This window comes from Hyperolius riggenbachi, chromosome 7 (genome assembly GCF_040937935.1).
Source record: "Hyperolius riggenbachi isolate aHypRig1 chromosome 7, aHypRig1.pri, whole genome shotgun sequence".
Classification (NCBI taxonomy): Eukaryota; Metazoa; Chordata; class Amphibia; order Anura; family Hyperoliidae; genus Hyperolius; species Hyperolius riggenbachi.
The window spans coordinates 112,293,938-112,312,477 of record NC_090652.1 but is presented as its reverse complement, the minus strand read 5'-3'; the positions used below and the strand labels follow the sequence as shown (position 1 = coordinate 112,312,477).

At 44.3% G+C, this 18,540-nt stretch overlaps 1 protein-coding gene across 3 annotated transcripts in view; it reads right to left on the bottom strand.

Moving 5' to 3' along the window:
* C7H7orf50 (chromosome 7 C7orf50 homolog) overlaps window positions 1-18,540 on the bottom strand; it is a 553,489-nt gene that overhangs the window by 315,073 nt on the left and 219,876 nt on the right. For all 3 annotated transcript variants that reach the window (XM_068244522.1, XM_068244519.1, XM_068244520.1), the window contains exon 3: window positions 6,796-6,828. In XM_068244522.1, coding sequence (XP_068100623.1) covers window positions 6,796-6,828 — 33 coding nt within the window. The remainder of the gene's footprint in view (window positions 1-6,795; window positions 6,829-18,540) is intronic.

Below are 18,540 nucleotides of genomic sequence, written 5' to 3'. Positions count from 1 at the left end.
GAGTTGATCTTACCCGGGGCTTATAATGGTCCCCCCCACAGACGTCCTGTGCCCGCACAGCCACTCACTGATGCTCCGGTCCCCGCTTCCGCTTCACTTACACAATTTGCGACTTTAAAGTCAGAAAACCACTGCGCCTGCGCTGCCGTGCCCTCACTCCCACTAACGTCACCAGGAGTGTATTGCGCAGGCCCAGTAAGGTCTGCACCCGCGCAGTACGCTCCTGGTGACATCAGCGAGAGCGAGGAGTTGGAACTCTGGGTCACAACACTGCACTGGAAGACTGTGTGTCTCTCATAGCGTGCAGGGAGGCAGAAAACCTTACAGGGACGCCCCTGGCGGGCGTTATGAACAGGGAATTCCTCTCCCCTGTGTTTACCTCCGAGTTAGTGACAAATCTTGTTGCTAAACTCGGGGGGCTATAGCACGGCGGTGGGGGGGGGGGGGGGGCAGAGAGCGGTGGTGTGGGGACACGGAGGCATGTCAGGATGCAGAAAACATGCCTTTGTGTACTATCTGCCCCCCAAAGATCCACCTCGGGTTCTCTTTACCGTGAAGCTCCCCGGTCCCCAAAACCTCCTACCCATAGGTGAGGAGTTTGATGCTATTACAACAAAGAGATTAAGAAAAAAACAACTTGTAAAAAGTTATTAGAGTACAATTTCACCTTTCAAATGTGAATGTAATACAGAATCTCTGCTTAGATTAACAATGTTTTTGTTTATTTCTATTTTGTTGTTTGTTTGTTTTTTAGTTTTGTTTTAGCTTGTGTTTGTCTAAGATGTATGAATATATTTGCTATTCCCCTTGTTCTCATTCAGATTTTATTTTTCACTTGGCTTGTATTTCCCTGTAAGAGATATGAATATGTTTGTTATTCCCCTTGCTGGCATGCAGCAGCCTGGCTGTGCCTGGGTTTCATAAAATGTCTAAGCTGAAAGATGTTAAAGGCAGAGCTCATACCTAAATGTGCAAATAAAATGTGCACATGTTTGCGTGCTATTATTCACTGCACCCATAAAAAGTTATGTTTGTCCACAGCAGCTAATGTAAAAGAGAGGCAAAATATGAGCGCTGTTTGAATAAAAGCAAAATTGCAGTTTTGGGATGTGCAAGTGGGGCTTTGGGAGGGGATGGTCAGAAAGTGCTATGAGAACCAAAGCGGCTTCAAGGATTGTAGGTCGGACACTGAAATCCCTTAACCCAAAGCTGATGCACTGAGTAAAATGTATCGTATATAAAAAAAGAATACAATCATGTGTCAGTCTTTTAAACCCTATACAAGTAGTCGCCAGTTACGGGAGGAGTTAAGGACTGCAGGTTAGTTCTTAACCTGAATCCATTTGTATGTCAGAACACTGTGCCATCTCTGTCCTCTGTACCTCCTCTGTGCCTCCAGTGTCCCCCTCTGTGCTACCTCTGCTCTCCCCCCCCCCTCCACACTGTGTCACCTCTGCCCCCGTTCCCTCAGTGTCACCTCTGCTACCCTGTCCCCCTTTATGCCTACTTCTCTTACCCCTTAATCCAGTGCTGGATCATAGGTTTGCTTTAAAATGAGTAAAATGTGTACACAGAACTCAGAACTTGCTATAAAGCAGGGGTTAGGAACATTTTTGGCTGAGAGCGCCATAAACGCCACATATTTTAAAATGTAATTCCGTGAGAGCCATACAATATGCTTCAAACTGGGACAGTGCGCATGCACAGCAGAGGGCTAAAGTCCCTGTTGCCAAGGGGATGTGTATACAGTTGATTCACCAGGCAGCGGAAGTGTCAGACACGTCTTCAGCTTGGGTTTCAGCAACATCAGCATTTTCTCAGAGAGCCAAATAGGAGGAATACCGACTAACAGCTTGTACAATCAGCTAGCTGTTTGGGGGTTGATTCACTTTATAGGACGAGATCCCCACACTTTGGCCCAGTAGGCTGCCTGTCAAGTGACAGGCAGCCTATTGGGCCAATCAAAGTGCGGGGATACCGTCATACAAAGTCACTGAACCTGACAGGGTCCAGAGTGGGACAATTGAAGCAGCTGCTCCTTTTGGGTGAAGCACGAGTAAATTAGTAGTGCACGCTAAAGCAGTAGCGTGCCTACTTTGACAATTTTACTTGCGATGCCACACTGAGCTGCGCTGCTTGAGCAGTGTAACTTAGTGAATCAACCCAACTGATTTGTCTGTGAGCCAGATATAGCCATGAAAAGAGCCACATCTGGCTCCCGAGCCATAGGTTCTCTACCCCTGCTGTAAATATTTTAAAAATTGATTTTCACAAAAACTAAAAGGTCTATTTGAAAAAAAAAATAAAAAATTACTTGTTCCCATTATCATACCGTTTTTAATGACGTTTGTAAGCAGGGGCGTAACTAGAAATCACTGGGCCCCCCTGCGAATATTTGGATGGGGCCCCCCCCATAGGTGCCAAATAATCGTAATGGGGCAGCGTTTCACTGTAAATTAATTGTAAAGTGGGCAGCATTTTACCAGACAATCGTAATGTGGGCCAGAAAATCGTAATGTGGGCAGAGTTCACCAGAAAATCGTAATGTGGGCCTTTAGAAAATCATAATGTGGGCAGAGTTCACCCGAAAATCGTAATGTGGGCAGAGTTCACCAGAAAATCGTAATGTGGGCAGAGTTCAACAGAAAATCGTAATGTGGGCAGAGTTCACCAGAAAATCGTAATGTGGGCACCAGTCACCAGAAAATCGTAATATGGGCAGCGTTCACCAGAAAATTGTAACATGGACAGCATTCACCAGACAATCGTAACGTGGGCAGTGTTCACCAGAAAATCGTAATGTGGGCCAGAAAATCGTAATGTGGGCCAGAAAATCGTAATGTGGGCAGCGTTCACCAGAAAATCGTAACATGGACAGCATTCACCAGACAATCGTAACGTGGGCAGTGTTCACCAGAAAATCGTAATGTGGGCCAGAAAATCGTAATGTGGGCAGAGTTCACCAGAAAATCGCAATGTGGCAGCAGTCACCAGAAAATCGCCATGTGGGCAGCAGTCACCAGAAAAATCGCAATGTGGGCAGCAGTCACCAGAAAATCCTAATGTGGGCAGCAGTCACCAGAATATCGTAATGTGGGCAGCAGTCACCAGAAAATCCTAATGTGGGCAGCAGTCACCAGAATATCGTAATGTGGGCAGCAGTCACCAGAAAATCCTAATGTGGGCAGCAGTCAGTCACCAGAATATCATAATGTGGGCAGTACACACCAGAAAATCCTAATGTGGGCAGCAGTCACCAGAAAATCCTTATGTGGGCAGCAGTCACCAGAAAATCGCAATGTGGGCAGCAGTCACCAGAAAATCGCAATGTGGGCAGCAGTCACCAGAAAATCTCAATGTGGGCAGCATACACCAGAAAATCGTAATGTGGGCAGCAGACACCAGAAAATCGCAATGTGGGCAGCAGACACCAGAAAATCGCAATGTGGGCAGCAGACACCTGAAAATCGTAATGTGGGCAGCAGACACCTGAAAATCGCAATGTGGGCAGCAGACACCTGAAAATCGCAATGTGGGCAGCAGACACCTGAAAATCGTAATGTGGGCAGCAGACACCTGAAAATCGCAATGTGGGCAGCAGTGACCAGAAAATCACAATGTGGGCAGCAGTGACCAGAAAATCGTAATGTGGGCAGCAGACACCTGAAAATCGCAATGTGGGCAGCCGACACCAGAAAATCGTAATGTGGGCAGCAGACACCAGAAAATCCCAATGTGGGCAGCAGACACCAGAAAATCATAATGTGGGCAGCAGACACCTGAAAATCGTAATGTGGGCAGCAGGTACCTGAAAATCGTAATGTGGGCAGCAGACACCAGAAAATCATAATATGGGCAGCAGACACCTGAAAATCGTAATGTGGGCAGCAGACACCAGAAAATCGCAATGTGGGCAGCAGTGACCAGAAAATCGCAATGAGGGCAGCAGTGACCAGAAAATCGTAATGTGGGCAGCAGACACCTGAAAATCGTAATGTGGGCAGCAGACACCAGAAAATCGCAATGTGGGCAGCAGACACCAGAAAATCGCAATGTGGGCAGCAGTGACCAGAAAATCGTAATGCGGGCAGCAGACACCAGAAAATCCTAATGTAGGCAGCAGTGACCAGAAAATCGTAATGTGGGCAGCAGACACCTGAAAATCGTAATGTGGGCAGCAGACACCTGAAAATCGTAATGTGGGCAGCAGACACCTGAAAATCGCAACGTGGGCAGCAGTGACCAGAAAATCGTAATGTGGGCAGCAGTGACCAGAAAATCGTAATGTGGGCAGCAGACACCTGAAAATCGTAATGTGGGCAGCAGACACTAGAAAAAAAATGCACCTGTGAAAAAAAAACAATATTCACTTACCTGACAGAAGTCTTCTCCTCTCCCGGCATCTGGCTCGCAGCTCCCTGAGTTCTCCTGCAGCACATCTCCCGCGCTGACAGGCAGAGTGCAGGGCTACGGCAAGATGGCTCCCGAAGCCCTGTACTAGAGACACAAATAGTCTCCAGTGTAGGGCTTCTTCGGCGGCCATCTTGCCGTAGCCCTGCTCTGCCTGCCGGAGACTATGCAGGCTGCTGGAGCGGGGCTGCGGGGAATGAACTGGCCAGTTGAGCACCTTGCTGGGGAGTCGCACAGTGAGCGGGCCCCAGAGCAGCCCCGGGCCCCCCTGCGGCTGAGGGGGTCGCATCCCCGGTAGGTACGCCGGTGTTTGTAAGTCAAGGACTACCTACTACTATTTGGTTGAAAATAGCAAAGAGACCACACATCAAATGGTTAAACTGAGAAATGTATAGTCTTACAAAAATAGGTGCTTAGTGTGACATTGATACCATTAACAGATTTCATAGAGCTGGCACTTCCTTTTCTGGAGCCAAGCACAGTTAAACTGGAACTATACTCACCTTATTACCGTGCCCTTTTAGGGGCAAGAAAGCACAATGTTTGTAGGAAAAATACATAAAACCTCTAGGGGAAAAAACCTCACACTTCTCCAATAAAAGCCACCTGAGGGACATGCAGGGAGAAGAGGGGAGCTATAGACTCCTTTTAAGGTGGCCACACGATACAATAAAATGATCCAATTTTATGGCAATTCGATAAATATGATCGGATCTCCCAAAAAAAATCCAAAGCTTTTTTTTTTTTCATTCAACTGAAAAATCCGATCGGATTTCCCACTTTTTTTTCTATTTTTATCGATCCGGAATGCTGGAAATTTTTCTTCAATTTTTCTAAAGATTGAATGGTGTGTGTTAGATTGTCAATTTATTGATACACACACCCTAGTAATTTTCTCAGAGTTTCCAATCATTTTTATCATAATTGGGGAAACATTTAACATAGGTGTGTGGTACATTGTAACATTTCAAAAATATGACCAATCAGTCAAAAAAAAGTATTACAATTCTTAAATTGAACAGATATATATAAAAACTGTATGGTTTGTGGCCACCTTTAAAGGAAAGTGGGTGGTAGGGGGTATGGTGAAGTAACATAAAGCCTTATACACATGTACAAAACATGCCATGATTTGGCAGGAATCTGGATTTGATACCTTGGCTAACAGTGAGAAGCTGCGGCTGTAGGGGCAAAGTGGGGCGGGGGGGAACAGTAGTTGAAGGCCAATACAGGTGGAATGCACCACGCAGATATGCTGTGGGGGATCAAAGGCTGTTGTACACACTCTAGGTCCACAGCAGAGGTGGTCATCAACTGCTGCTTTGCTGAATCTATGTACAAACGCTAGATTGATATCGTGAGTACATAGATTCTGTACATAGAGTCTTTCTATCTACCAAGAGGAGGTGGGAGTAGGTGGGTATTCTTTGGTCTGATGAATCTAAGTTTTGAATTCTCTTTGGAAATTATGGACACCTTGTGCTCCAGGCTGAACCAGAATCTGTGTGCATGAGTAGCCTATACATGTGGGAAGGTGAATGAGCTGTACAGATTTTGAAACAAGTGCTGCCATCCAGAGGAAGACTTGACTTATTACAGTAAGACAATGCAAAACCCCAAGCAGCCAAAATCCTTTTTCAGGCAAGAATGCGACATTGAGCAACTGGCCTTCTCAGCTTTCCCAGATCGTTGGTAAAAGAAGAAGTGATACCACAGAGTGCTAAACAAGATCCCAGCCCAACATATGAAACAAATTCAAATTAATCCCAGAGTTTTAAATGCTGTCAGCATAGCTTCCGTATATCAGGCAGGAGACAATTTCAGCATGACAGCAGTGCGAGCGGCGATGTAGACAGTGGTGGGAACGCGACTGCGAGCAGATGGCAGGGGTGGCTGCCACTGACTGCTGCTATTAATTCAGAGCCCATCTCCAATATTCTAAAAATACATAGACATGTGGACTTCGTGTCACCAGCAGGGATCGGAACTTGATTCTTCGGGTGACAACTTAGGGCAGAGTTCTGAACAGACAAGTTGCTGGCCTGCAGGCTAGCAATGCGTTGTTGCTATGGAAGCATAGCTGACAGCGCTGTACTAAAACGGAGCAGGATGGGTAGGAAGGAGAACAATGGCATCATCCAGTGCTCAGATGAGATAATCCAGCAGTCCAGAGTTCTTGGCAATGCATTAGGCGGGATCCCGGGAGGCTGTGAGCTATGAAACCCACTTTTATTGTAGCGGAGTTGCAACATACAACAGTAGTTTTACAAATACACAAAACAAATGCCATAGTGATCAGAGACTAAGGAAGGTCTACAGCTCCAGTAACGTACTCCATTCATGCATGTGAACATACTTTTGATTTGGTTGTAGACAATTACTAACCTGAGATCCTGTGGACACCGGGTCTTCAGAAACCTGTGCAGGAAAAGGGAAGATGATGAATAATTTGTAAAATTTGAAAACTACACTTTTGTAAAGGGATACATAGGGCTCAATTCTGGTAGCTCTGTGAGGTAAATATTTTTTGGTAGGTAAAATACCTCATGAGGTATTTTCCTCTTCTTTTATCAATTCTGAAAGATTTTTCTCCATTTCAGAACATGAGGTAAAACATGTGGTAAAACATGTGGTAAAACATGAGGTAAATGCATAGAGTGAGGTAAAACATGAGGTATTTCAGTGGTAAGCCTGCAGCAAATAAGTAATGGAAGACAATTAAAGACTATCACTTATTTGCTGCAGGCTTACCACTGAAATACCTCATGTTTTACCGTTTCTTTTTTCTTGAGGAGGGAAGGTGTATTTGATTATGTAGCAACCTATGAAAAGTAAATTTATAGGCATCCATTACAAAAAAAATAAAAAAAATAAATAAATCCAGCTCACTTACCTTTAAAGGCTGGGGGGAGGGGGGGTTGTAGGAGCACTCTTAGAGGCTGGGGGAGGGGGGTCGGAGCACTTTTAGAGGCTGGGGGAGGGGTCAGCACTTTTAGAGACTGGGGGTGTGAGTACTTTTACTTTTAGAGGCTGGGGGTCTGGAGGGGGGGTTACAGCACTTTTACTTTTAGAGGCTGCTGGGGTGGGGGGGGGGTCGGAGTACTTTTAACCAGAGGAGGAGGAGGGGGGGAGAAATCGGTGCTTGCCGCAGTTTTACTTAATTTTTTTTTAAAAATAGAGGCTGTGGGTTGCAGAATTTTTACTATTTTTTTCTAATCAGAGGTTGGGGAATGGCAATGTTGAGGGGGGGGGGGGGGGGGGGGGCGGCAGATGAAGGATTGTACAGGGTTTGGAGCACTTTCTCTTTTTTAAAACAAAATGGAAGCTGGGGGGGGGGGTTTGTTGGTCAGATCACTTTTACTTATTTCAGCAAAATATGGGGGCCCTGAACACTGAACAAGCTGAAAAGGCTCCATGTTATGTGACTGATATCACAATTCTGTCACAGCACTGCATTTATCATTTGGTAGAGGTAGGTCTAATTATGTGAGGTAAAAGACATGCAAACATGCAACTTATTTTACTTCAGAATTCAAGTGTGAGGTATTTCACTACTAAATACCACACATTTTTAGTAGAAAATTACCGCATGAATTACCTCATGAAATTACATGAGGTAAAACTTTACTTAACCCCCTTGGCGGTATGAAAAATACAAATACCGCAGGGGGCAGCGCAGCAGTTTTGTTTTTTTAAAAAAAAATTAAATCATGTAGCGAGCCAGGGCTCGCTACATGATAGCCGCTTGCTCAGCGGCATCCCCCCACCCGCTTCGATCAGGAAATCCCGTTCAAAGAACTGTTCATACATAGAGAGTGGAGTTTAATGAAGTGACAGAGGAGAGCCATCAAGTCCTACACTAAAAGTAACCAGTTCAAAAGTGCTTGTGCACAGCCATGCGTATATTTGAAATCGGTGCCGGTAGACTTGGCGGCAGGATACAGCCGGTATATGGCTGATCCTGCTTCTGAACAAGTCCGGCCCGTATTAATTACCATTCTCCCTCCAGGCCGCCATGGATAGTGGGGGAATGAAATAATTCGGCTTCCAGTGATTGCTGGAGGCTGAATTATTGCGTTTTTAAAGCAACTTCAGCTCAGTCTTCTGACGGAGCCGCGTTACTCACTGAGCGCCGCTATAGACTGATTCCATTACAGTCTATGGCGGCACTGGCTGCGCCCAAATCTAGCAGCGCTGAAAAGCACTGTTCCAGCAGCCATGGGCACTTCCTGGAGATTTTTTGACTGTAGGGTCAGACTAATATTGAAGAAGTCAGGAATGGGGAAATGGAGGGGCCCTGAAGACAACAATTAGGAGGAACATCTTCAGCAGTGGGTAATCTAGCCCACCAGGTGTGTAATTCACAATGGCTCAATTCTGGTAGCGTTTAGTAATAATGTACCTCATGGAATTTGGGTTTACCTCATGAGGGAAATCAACTTTTGAATTCTGGTAGTTTAAGTAAGGTTTTACCTCATGTAATTTCATGAGGTAATTCATGTGGTAATTTTCTACTAAAAATGTGGTGGTATTTAGTAGTGAAATACCTCACACTTGAATTCTAAAGTGAAATAAGGTGTAATTTAGACCTACCTCTACCACATGATAAATGCAGTGCTGTGACAGAATTGTGATATCAGTCACATAACATGGAGCCTTTTCAGCTTGTTCTGTGTGCAGGGCCCCCATATTTGCTGAAATAAGTAAAAGTGATCTGACCACCGAATCCCCCCCCCCCCCAGCTTCCATCTTGTTTTAAAAAGAAAAAGTGCGCCAAACCTGTACAATCCCCTCATCTGCCCCCACCCCCCACCCACCATTGCCATTCCCCAACCTCTGGTTGGAAAATAAGTATTTTTAAGAAAATTAAGTAAAACTCAAACACCGGATTCCCCCCCCCCCCTCCTCTGGTGAAAGTGCTCAGAGGCCCCCCAGCAGCCTCTAAAACTCTCTTACCATACATACCTTGACAGTTACCCAACCCATATAAAAAGATAGTCTTGGAAAAGGTACAAGATCAGACTGGCCGTCAGTATGATGTCAATAATATCCAAAAGTAGCTTAATAGAGACTCTAATAGGTATAATATATATGTCTGTACTGTACCAGTTTTGACGCTTGTGCCATTAACAGTGCAAGAATGGCAACAATTAAATATTCCCCTTGAAAATCAATAGGTGAATTTTGATTGGCTTTTGTAGGCTCCACCCACTTTTCTGCATATTAATCCCAGCCACCCAGTGACCGACTGTGCAAAGTTTGAGAACCCTGCCATAAATAGGGTAAGGGCTGGAACCCACTGCAAAACACTATCGCTAATCGCAATCGCTAGCGTTTTGTATGAGCAGTTTGTAAGCAATTTCATGAGCGTTTTCGGTAGCGATTTTAAAAGTGTAATCAATTTGCCAGCGGTTGTGTAGTGATTAGCGATTTAAATTCTGATTGGTCCTTTCAATTAATTTTAATTTTGTTACAGTATGCAATAATGTAAAAACACTAGCAAAATCGCTCTGTGTAGGTTTTGAAGAGAGATTATGCCAGCGTTTATACACTTTACATTGCAGAAACGCTAGTCGCTAACAATGCTGCATGCCCTGTGTTTGCGATTGTGGTAATCGCAATTGTTCCAGTGGAATTTGGCTCATCCATTAACATTAGCTGAGTGTTTAGGGAAATCGCTAGCGGTTTGAATTGCTCCCTAAACGCTCACAAAATCGCTCTAGTGGGTTCCAGCCCTAAGAATGGCTGCAGTTTAAATTTTCCCAGTAAAATTTGTATTTGTCTCCACCCCTGATGACCCAGCGTTGCCCGGATATGTATTTGGCTGGTGTTGGCTGCGCCCACTTTTTCTAACCCTAACAAACAATTACTCCAATTACTCAATGACCAGGTTTGTGAGCTTTGCAGTGTTTGGCATCAATATTTGCATTGAAATGAAACAAATCTGATTGGCTGTTTGTTGCTCCACCCTCTTTTCTGAATTTGAACCCCAGTCACCCAATGACCAACTGTACCGTTTGACGCTTGTGCCATTAACAGTGGAAGAATGGCAGCAATTAAAAATTCCCTTGAAAATTAATATGTGAATTTTGATTGCCTTTTGTAGGCTCCACCCACTTTTCTGAGTATTAATCCCAGTCACAAACTATGCAAAGTTTGAGAACACTACTATTAACAGTGTAAGAATGGCTGCAGTTTACATTTTCCCAGTGAAATTGGTATTTGTATCCGATGCCCACTTTTTGGTTATGGAGATAAAAAGTATCCTATATTATTCCAGGTAATGTACTATGTGTGTACCAAATTTCATTCAAATCCGTTCGTGATTGAGTAACAAACATCCAAACTTTCGCATTTATAATATTAGTGAGGGTCATTTATTTTTTGTTTAATTAGAATTTTCACTTGCAACCAGCAGGTGGAGCTCTTCATTATAAAAGCCTTCTGTACAGCTGAGGGCTCGTTTCCACTGTTGCGACGCGATTTCGCCGGCATTCCGACGCTTGTAAAAACGCATGCGGATGCATTTCCGCATGCGTTTTTACCCGCGATTTCGCATGGCAGGGTGCCATGCGAAATTAACCATGACACTGCCAGGGCAAAATAACATTGAAAAAGGTGCGAAATCGCGGGTAAAAACGCATGTAACAAACGCATGCGTTTTTACTATTAAATACATTAGCGGCGATTCGCACGGATTCCCGACGCAGGCGAATTCGGTGGGTCCCGTCGTGCAGATTTGGCCCGCCGCCAAATCGCTCCCGCACGCCGCACATGTGGAAACAGCCCCAGCCACTTCAGTGTAACAAGCGAATCCGCATCTCGTCGCCGCATGCGGATTCGCTATGGTGGAAACGAGCCCTTACTGTTCTGATATCAGACTATAGAGTGAATCATGTAGAAACAGAACAGTTAGTTACTCATCCAAAGAAGACGTAATGAGGAATTGTAGTGAAAAATTAATGAATAAAATATTTTTTTTATTTATAAATGATTTAGCTAGTGTTTTCCCATAGTAACCTTTCCTCTCCCTGATTTCCATTCTGACATTTGTCACAGGTGGCGACATCTGTAGTCCTGTCAGGTGCATCATTGTGGAATGATTGAGTGTTCTGAGCTAAATAGAAAAAAAAAAAACCTGGTCCCCCAGAATGCACTGGGAGTAGGACACATAGCTAATCAGCCTAGGCTGTGACATCACTGGGAGGGCAGGGCAACACACTCAATATACAGCAATATATAAATGTAGGAAGTTTTTCTGATGCTGAAACCAGGATAATTACAATAGAAGTGGGTATCCTGAATAATTAACTGCACTCCACTAAATGTTGTTACAGTGGCACTTTAAGAATCTCATCCAAACAGGTAATTATTAGAAGTTATCGATTTCTCCTACTAATGTGTCCAAGAAGGAGGAATCAAAGGAGATTATGCAGGAAGCAAAAATGGCTCAAAACCCTGAAACTGCAAACAGCCAGTCAGACACACAGGAAGCTACAAAGGAAACTAGAGGTTTTTCAGCTACTCTTTTAGGTCTGCTATTGCTGTGACCTGTCACGCCATCGTCTTGTGTAATCTTACACGGTTTGTCCTATACAAGAAACGATTATCATTCATTTATGGTTCTCGTTCAGGGTTAGGTAGAAGTTTCAGGTGAAATTAGGGCGGTCAGTTAACACTCGCGCATTATACTGTGTTCAAGTGCACACCATTTTCCCACAGTAGCTAGACTGTCAATACACAGTGTGCAAAATCATGCTGCAGGTTTTATTTTTGTTTCCTGCATGAAAAAAAACAACACATTTAACTGCGAACTACCCCATTGATTACCATGTGTTCTCGGTTAAAAAATGTGTTTTCCTATGCAAGAAACGTGCATGGAAAGAGACAAGTGTCAATCCTGTTTTACGGTGTGTTTAAAAAGTTAACAATAGGATTAAAGTGTTGACTTTTTTGAGAGTTGAGGTTAGGCATAATAGGGTATACAGCTTAGTAAGGGCCAGAGCACACCAAAAAGCACTAGCATAATCGCAAACGTTCAGTGCTTTAAAGAGACACTGAAGCGAAAAAAAAATATGATATAGTGAATTGGTTGTGTACTATAATTAATTACTAAAAGATTAGCAGCAAAGAAAATATTCTCATATTTTTATTTTCAGGTATATAGTGTTTTTTCTAACATTGCATCATTCTATAATATGTGCAGATTACACAACACTCAGCATTCAAAATGATTATTTCAGAGCAGTCTGTGAACTAATGACATCTCCTCTAGCAGAGGAAAAGTAAATAGTCCAGGAACAGTTGAGATAATAAAAGTCAGATGACAGCCCTCTCCACGACTTTCAAAGTCATAGAGCTTAATGGCTTGTTTGCATAGAGATAATAACTGGAGTTTCTTAACTCTTCCTGTACTGGAAACAATTAGACTGATGTATCTGATCTTAATGTTTTATTTCTTAGCTGTACTACACATACAAATCATAATATCATAATTTTTTTTTCGCTTCAGTGTCTCTATAAAGAGACACTGAAGCGAGAATAAATCTCGCTTCAGTGCTTATATTCAGCAGGGGCATGTATGCCCCTGATAAAACGCCGCTATCCCGCGGCTAAACGGGGGTCCCTTCACCCCCAAACCCACCCCTGCAAAACCAACTACCAATTTGGTCGTATATTTTGCTGCTCTTCAGGCAGGGCTAACGGCCGCAGCCCTGCCTCTCAGCGCCGTCAATCAGCGGTGCATCGCTGCCTCTCCCCCGCCCCTCTCAGGAAGACTGAGAGGGGCGGGGGAGAGGCGGAGATACACGCTGACAGACGCGCGTGAGGCAGGGCTGCGGCCGTTAGCAATGCCTCTATGCAGAAGAGGGGATGCGCTGCACGGAGGGGGATTTGGGGGTGAAGGGACCCCCGTTTAGCGGCGGGATAGCAGCGGTTTAGCAGGGGAACGCATGCCCCTGCTATCTATGAGGTCTGAAGCGAGATTCATTCTCGCTTCAGACTCTCTTAAAGTGATTTTTCCAGGCATGTGCCTAGCATGTGCCATAGCATTTTTTTATTTTTTGTTACAGTAGAGCTGTAACTGAACAGCTTCGGTAACAAAAACGCTTGGAAAATCGCTCTGATCTATCGCTTTTCAGAGCGATTTTCCACTTTCCTATACTTAACATTGAGGCTGAATCACCTCAGAAATCAGTAGAAATGCTGCAGGACCCACATTTGGGAGAAAATCACATCGCTCTGGTGTGATCCATCCTATTAAAATACATTAACCAAGCACTTTTTAAAGTGCTTGTGTTTTTAAAAGGGTTTAGAAGTACTCTTGGGGTGCACCAGCCCTAAGTTATACAAAAGTCAGGAGGCTAGATTAAAAGGTGGCAACACACCATACCATTTTTATATTTCTTTTCAATTCAAGAAAAAACATCAATGTTTCTGATTGATTGCACCATTTGAAAACGATGACCAATGTGCCACACAAGTGTGTTCAATGTTTCCCCAATTATGAAAATAAATTATTGAAACCTCTGGAAAAATTGCTTGGGTCTTTAAATCAATCTTTATTTGACAATCTACCTGATGAGAAAATCTGCTACTCCCAAATGACTTTTATAAAAAAATAAATAAAAAAAAAAAAAAAAAATACACGAAATTAGATCAGCAAAAAAGCTTTTATTTTCCTCTGTACAGATGATTATTTTTATCGAATGTATTACTCCTAGGTTGCCTATGACAGATCTTCATTATCTTATATCATCAACAATGATTTCAGAAAAAATTAATGCTATCTTAAATGATTCTTTAAATAAATTTGAAAGAGTATGGGCACCTTGGATTTCTTCATTACCTACCACAGGCCTTCAATATACCATTATTGGTTATAATATGTTAACCCTGACATTAATTTATTTATTAGAATTTCAAAACTTTTCCCTTGAAATTGTCCAGTCCAGATATGTTTATTTATGTTGTTTTATGGCAATTTGTTCAGTTGCCATATGTTGAATACAAAATTAGTTCCTAAAATGTTATTTTTTAGTATTTATATTTAGTTACAGGTTAATAAATATTGCTATCTTTGCAATGTGTATTACTACTACTATCATTTATAGTATGCTTTGTTTGTATAATCTTTATTTTAATCCCATGCTTTGTAAGATTGTTTCTTCATTAGTCTATGTTATATATGTAACTTCTTTTAATATTGAAATAAAATTATTTGGAAATATTTTTATCGAATTGCTGTAAATTTGGATCATTTTATTACATCGTGTCCCCCCTACCTGGAAAAAGCAGGTGAACTATTTCTTAACAAATGTAACCTAGGTGAAAGTGCAAATAAGACTAGTGTCTGCAGATCCCTTAACCAGTTGCCGACCGCGTCACGCCAATGGGCGTGGCCGCGGCGGCAGCCCCAGGACCGCCTAACGCCGATTGGCGTAAAGTCCTGGGGCTTACATTTGCAGGAGATCGCACGCAGGCTGCGCGCACATCTCCTGTTTGGTGGGCGGAGCGGAGCTCCGCCTTCAGTCTCCGAGCGGCGATCGCCGCTCGGGAGACTGTAACGGCAAAACCGCTGCTTGATTGCTCTGTACAGCGCTGCGATCAGCAGCAGCGCTGTACTGGGGACAGCCGTGTGACACGGCTGTCCCCCTGGGGGACAAGAGAGCGATCGGTTCTCATAGGCTGAAGCCTATGACAGCCGATCGCCGTTATTGGCTGCATGGGGGTGGGAGGGACGGGGGGGGGGGGGAAATAAAAAAATACACACTTTTAATTAAAAAAAACAACAAAATTATTTATATAAAAACAAACAAACACTGCAGGGGCGATCAGACCCCACCAATAGAGAGCTCTGTTGGTGGGGACAAAAGGAGGGGGGAATCACTTATGTGCGGTGTTGTGCGGCCCTGCAGCTTGGCCTTAAAGCTGCAGCGACTAATTTGTAACAAAATAGCCTGGTCACTAGGGGGGTTTAAGCCCATGGTCCTCAAGAGGTTAACCTCTCCAGGACCAGCCCCAGGACTGCCTAACGTTGATCGATGTGCAGTCCTGGATGCATGTTTTGCAGGAGATCGCGTGCTCTGATTCGCGCGCACCTCCGCTTCAATGACGGAGCTCCGCTCCATCATCAGCCTCCCAGCAGCGGTCACTGCTAGGAGACTGTGTTGCCGTTTTTTTACTCCGTACAGCGTTGCGATCTAAGGCACGGCGGTCCCCCTAGTAGGGTCGGGGGTGATCCGCTGTCATAGGCTGAAGCCTATGAAAGCCGTTCACAGTGATTGGCTGGCGGGGGGAGGGGGGTATGGAAAAGAAATTTTAAAAATACGTATTTTTATTTTAAAAAATAATGAAATTTTTAAGGCCTGCAGCGAGGCCTTAAAGGACAACTGAAGAGAGAGGTATATGGAGCAGGGCTGCCAGGCAACTGAAGTGTTCTCCCCAGGCTCTTTTAGCCAGGTGCTCCACCCGGCTAGTTTTGGTGACCACCCGGCTGTCATCGGCTCGCCTCCTCCTCTGCTGTAAGCAGACTTGTGCAGAGAAGAGCCAGCACCGCATTCTCTCATCTCACCCCACCCGGCTACTTTTTCATGCCACCCAGCTGGAAAAAAATTCTGGGGAGAACACTGAACTGGTATTGATTAAAAGGAAATAAATATGGCAGTCTCTGTATACCTCTTACTTCAGTTCCCCTTTAAAGCTGCAGTGGCCCATTTTGTGAAAAATGGCCTGGTCACTAGGGTGGTTTAAGCCCGTGGGCTGCGCAGCTACTGTCTGTTATTCTTCAGCTAACCACATTTTGTGCAACCCACAGATGTTCACATTAGATTTGCTCTTTTACCAATTATTATTGCCTTTGCATTCAGCAGCAGATCTCCCACAGGACAGTTCATCCTCCCTCCACAGAAATGTACTTGTATGTTTTTTTTTTATATAATTTTTATTTTGTAACAAAGTTAAACAACTTATCACAACAGAACCAAGCATTCTTCCTTCCCAATGCAATGAATGTACTTGTATGTTTGACTATGGCAAGCATGCATTTTGAATAACAGTTGCTGTACTGAACGTTCTGCATTGAATGACCAACAACCATATAATATATGGATAAGCCTTTGATTTACAGCCCAGCTAGCTCATGGTGAACCACAACCAGAACTCCTAAGAGTGTGTCTGGGGCTGAAAAGGACCAAAAAGCCTCCTTAATAAAAAATGCTATGCAAAACAAAAGTGTACCTACTTAAGGGCTGGTTCAGACGGACGCTTGCAGAGCGTTTACAGCCAGCGTTCAGGGCTTGGTGTTAAACGCTCCCATTCAAGTGAATGGGAGCGTTTGTACCAAGCTTTCAAGCGCGTTTACACAAACGCGGCGTTTGGGTCCCGATTTTCCCTGGCGTTCAAGGAGCCCCTGGAAGCTACATGTAGCTTCCAGGGGAGGTTAACCGCGACGGCTAATGTCCCCCTAGGGGAAGAAAAAACGCGACCGCATCCAAACGCACACGAACGCTGCTGAACGCGACGCCAGCAAACGCAACGCCTCCAAACGTCCGTCTGAACCAGCCCTAAAGAGGATCTGTAACATCAAAAGATCCCCTGGGGGGTACTCACCTCGGGTGGGGGAAGCCTCCGGATCCTAATGAGGCTTCCCACGCCGTCCTCTGTCCCACGGGGGTCTCGCTGCAGCCCTCCGTACAAGATGACATCATTATTTACCTTCCCGGCTCCTGCGCAGGCGCTCTGACGGCTGTCGGCTCCGAACTACACGGAAATACCCGATCGCCGTCGGATCTGCTCTACTGCGCAGGCGCAAGTTTCCGGCGCCTGCGCAGTAGAGCGGACCCGACTGAGATCGGGTATTTCCGTGTAGTTTGGAGCGGAAAGCAGCCACAGCGCCCCCGCTGGAGCCTGCAAAGGTAAATATTGAACTGACAGTCGGCTCTGTCGCCGGCTGTTCGGAGGGCTGCAGCGAGACCCCCGTGGGACAGAGGATGGCGTGGGAAGCCTCATTAGGATCCGGAGGCTTCCCCCACCCGAGGTGAGTACCCCCCAGGGGATCTTTTTGACGTTACATAGTTTCTTTAAAACAGAAGGCATTCAGGTTGAAGTGAGCATCTGAAGTGCCCCACAATGCATCTCTGCTGAATATGCAAATCATCCCTATGTTGTCCCTGAAATTTAGCCAATAAAATGTATCATCCTGGTACCTTTTCTTCTTGCCTAATCCTGAAAGCTAAACTTACTTCCAAACTGCTGGAATGCAATGATGTGTCCGTTTGTAAATATCACAGAGCCAAACTAATCCAACATGCAAAGAGACTGTTTTGGTCTGGTTGATCCTCATCAGTGCATAGCATGGATAATAAGGCTTTATGTGTTTCAAGTCCTGCCCCATAGAGCCACATTCATTCATGTCATGCACTGATGAGGAACAACCAATTCTAAACAGTCAGTATGCATGCTGTATGCATGTTGTATGAAGGCAAAATTCTTATTTACAGAAATGAAGATGAAAGCCGCCAAACCTGAACAATCTCCTTTTACTAAATACCAGCTGAGCAACATGAGCAAAGGTTTTATGCATGGTCAAAAGGGTGCTAATCATTTTGAGATTATGCTGATTTCATGTTGATTTTATGGAAATTTATGCAACTTGGAATTTGACAAATTAAAATAAATCACGACACTTCCATTCCACACAAAAAATGCTTAAAATTAACATAAAATTTTAATGAATTCAGAATTGGACCAATCGAATCTCACCAAAATGAAATTTGGTCAATTTTCAAGCTGCATATATTTGCATACAAAATTTGCATAATCCTGCATTGAGGGCTCGTTCCCACTGTTGCGACGCGATTTCGGCCGCATTCCGACGCTTGTAAAAACGCATGCGGATGCGTTTCCGCATGCGTTTTTACCCGCGATTTCGCATGCGATTTCGCATGGCAGGGTGCCATGCGAAATTAGCCATGACACTGCCTGGGCTAAATAAAATTGAAAAAGGTGCGAAATCGCACGCGAAATCATCGGGTAAAACGCATGTAACAAACGCATGCGTTTTTACTATTAAATACATTAGCGGCGATTCGCACGGATTCCCGACGCAGGCGAAATCGTTGGCTCTTTTGT